This window comes from Aptenodytes forsteri, unplaced genomic scaffold (assembly GCF_000699145.1).
Source record: "Aptenodytes forsteri isolate BGI_AS27 unplaced genomic scaffold, ASM69914v1 Scaffold687, whole genome shotgun sequence".
In the NCBI taxonomy this organism is placed as follows: Eukaryota; Metazoa; Chordata; class Aves; order Sphenisciformes; family Spheniscidae; genus Aptenodytes; species Aptenodytes forsteri.
This window is the reverse complement of record NW_008794708.1, coordinates 251,179-251,457: the sequence shown is the minus strand read 5'-3', so window position 1 is coordinate 251,457 and position 279 is coordinate 251,179. Positions and strand designations below refer to the sequence as shown.

The 279-nt window shown below is 71.7% G+C and overlaps 1 protein-coding gene across 1 annotated transcript in view; it reads right to left on the bottom strand.

Annotated features, from left to right (window-relative positions):
* LOC103894325 (leukotriene-B(4) omega-hydroxylase 2) overlaps positions 1-279 on the bottom strand; it is a 5,817-nt gene that overhangs the window by 2,055 nt on the left and 3,483 nt on the right. Inside the window, exon 5 of the mRNA XM_019470592.1 lies at positions 120-278. Coding sequence (XP_019326137.1) covers positions 120-278 — 159 coding nt within the window. The remainder of the gene's footprint in view (positions 1-119; position 279) is intronic.

Sequence of the window (279 nt, the reverse complement as noted above, 5' to 3'; positions counted from 1 at the left end):
CCCCCCGTAGGCCCCCCCCCCTCCGGCCAACCCTCTCCATGGCCACCACCATCCCCCCGTGGCCACCACCCTGTGGCCAACCCTGCCCCCAGCTGCACCATCTCTCACCCCGGCACTACCTTAGTGAGCAGGAGAAGGTCAATGAAGTCCATGCTCCGTCCCTGGTGGCTCTCCAGCCAGGCCTGGCGGCCGAGGCGGTCGAGGGCCTGGCGCCGGCGTTGCACCACGGCGGCGGTGAAGCTGTGCACGGTGGCGCAGGCTTGGGCGAAGCGGCGCCCG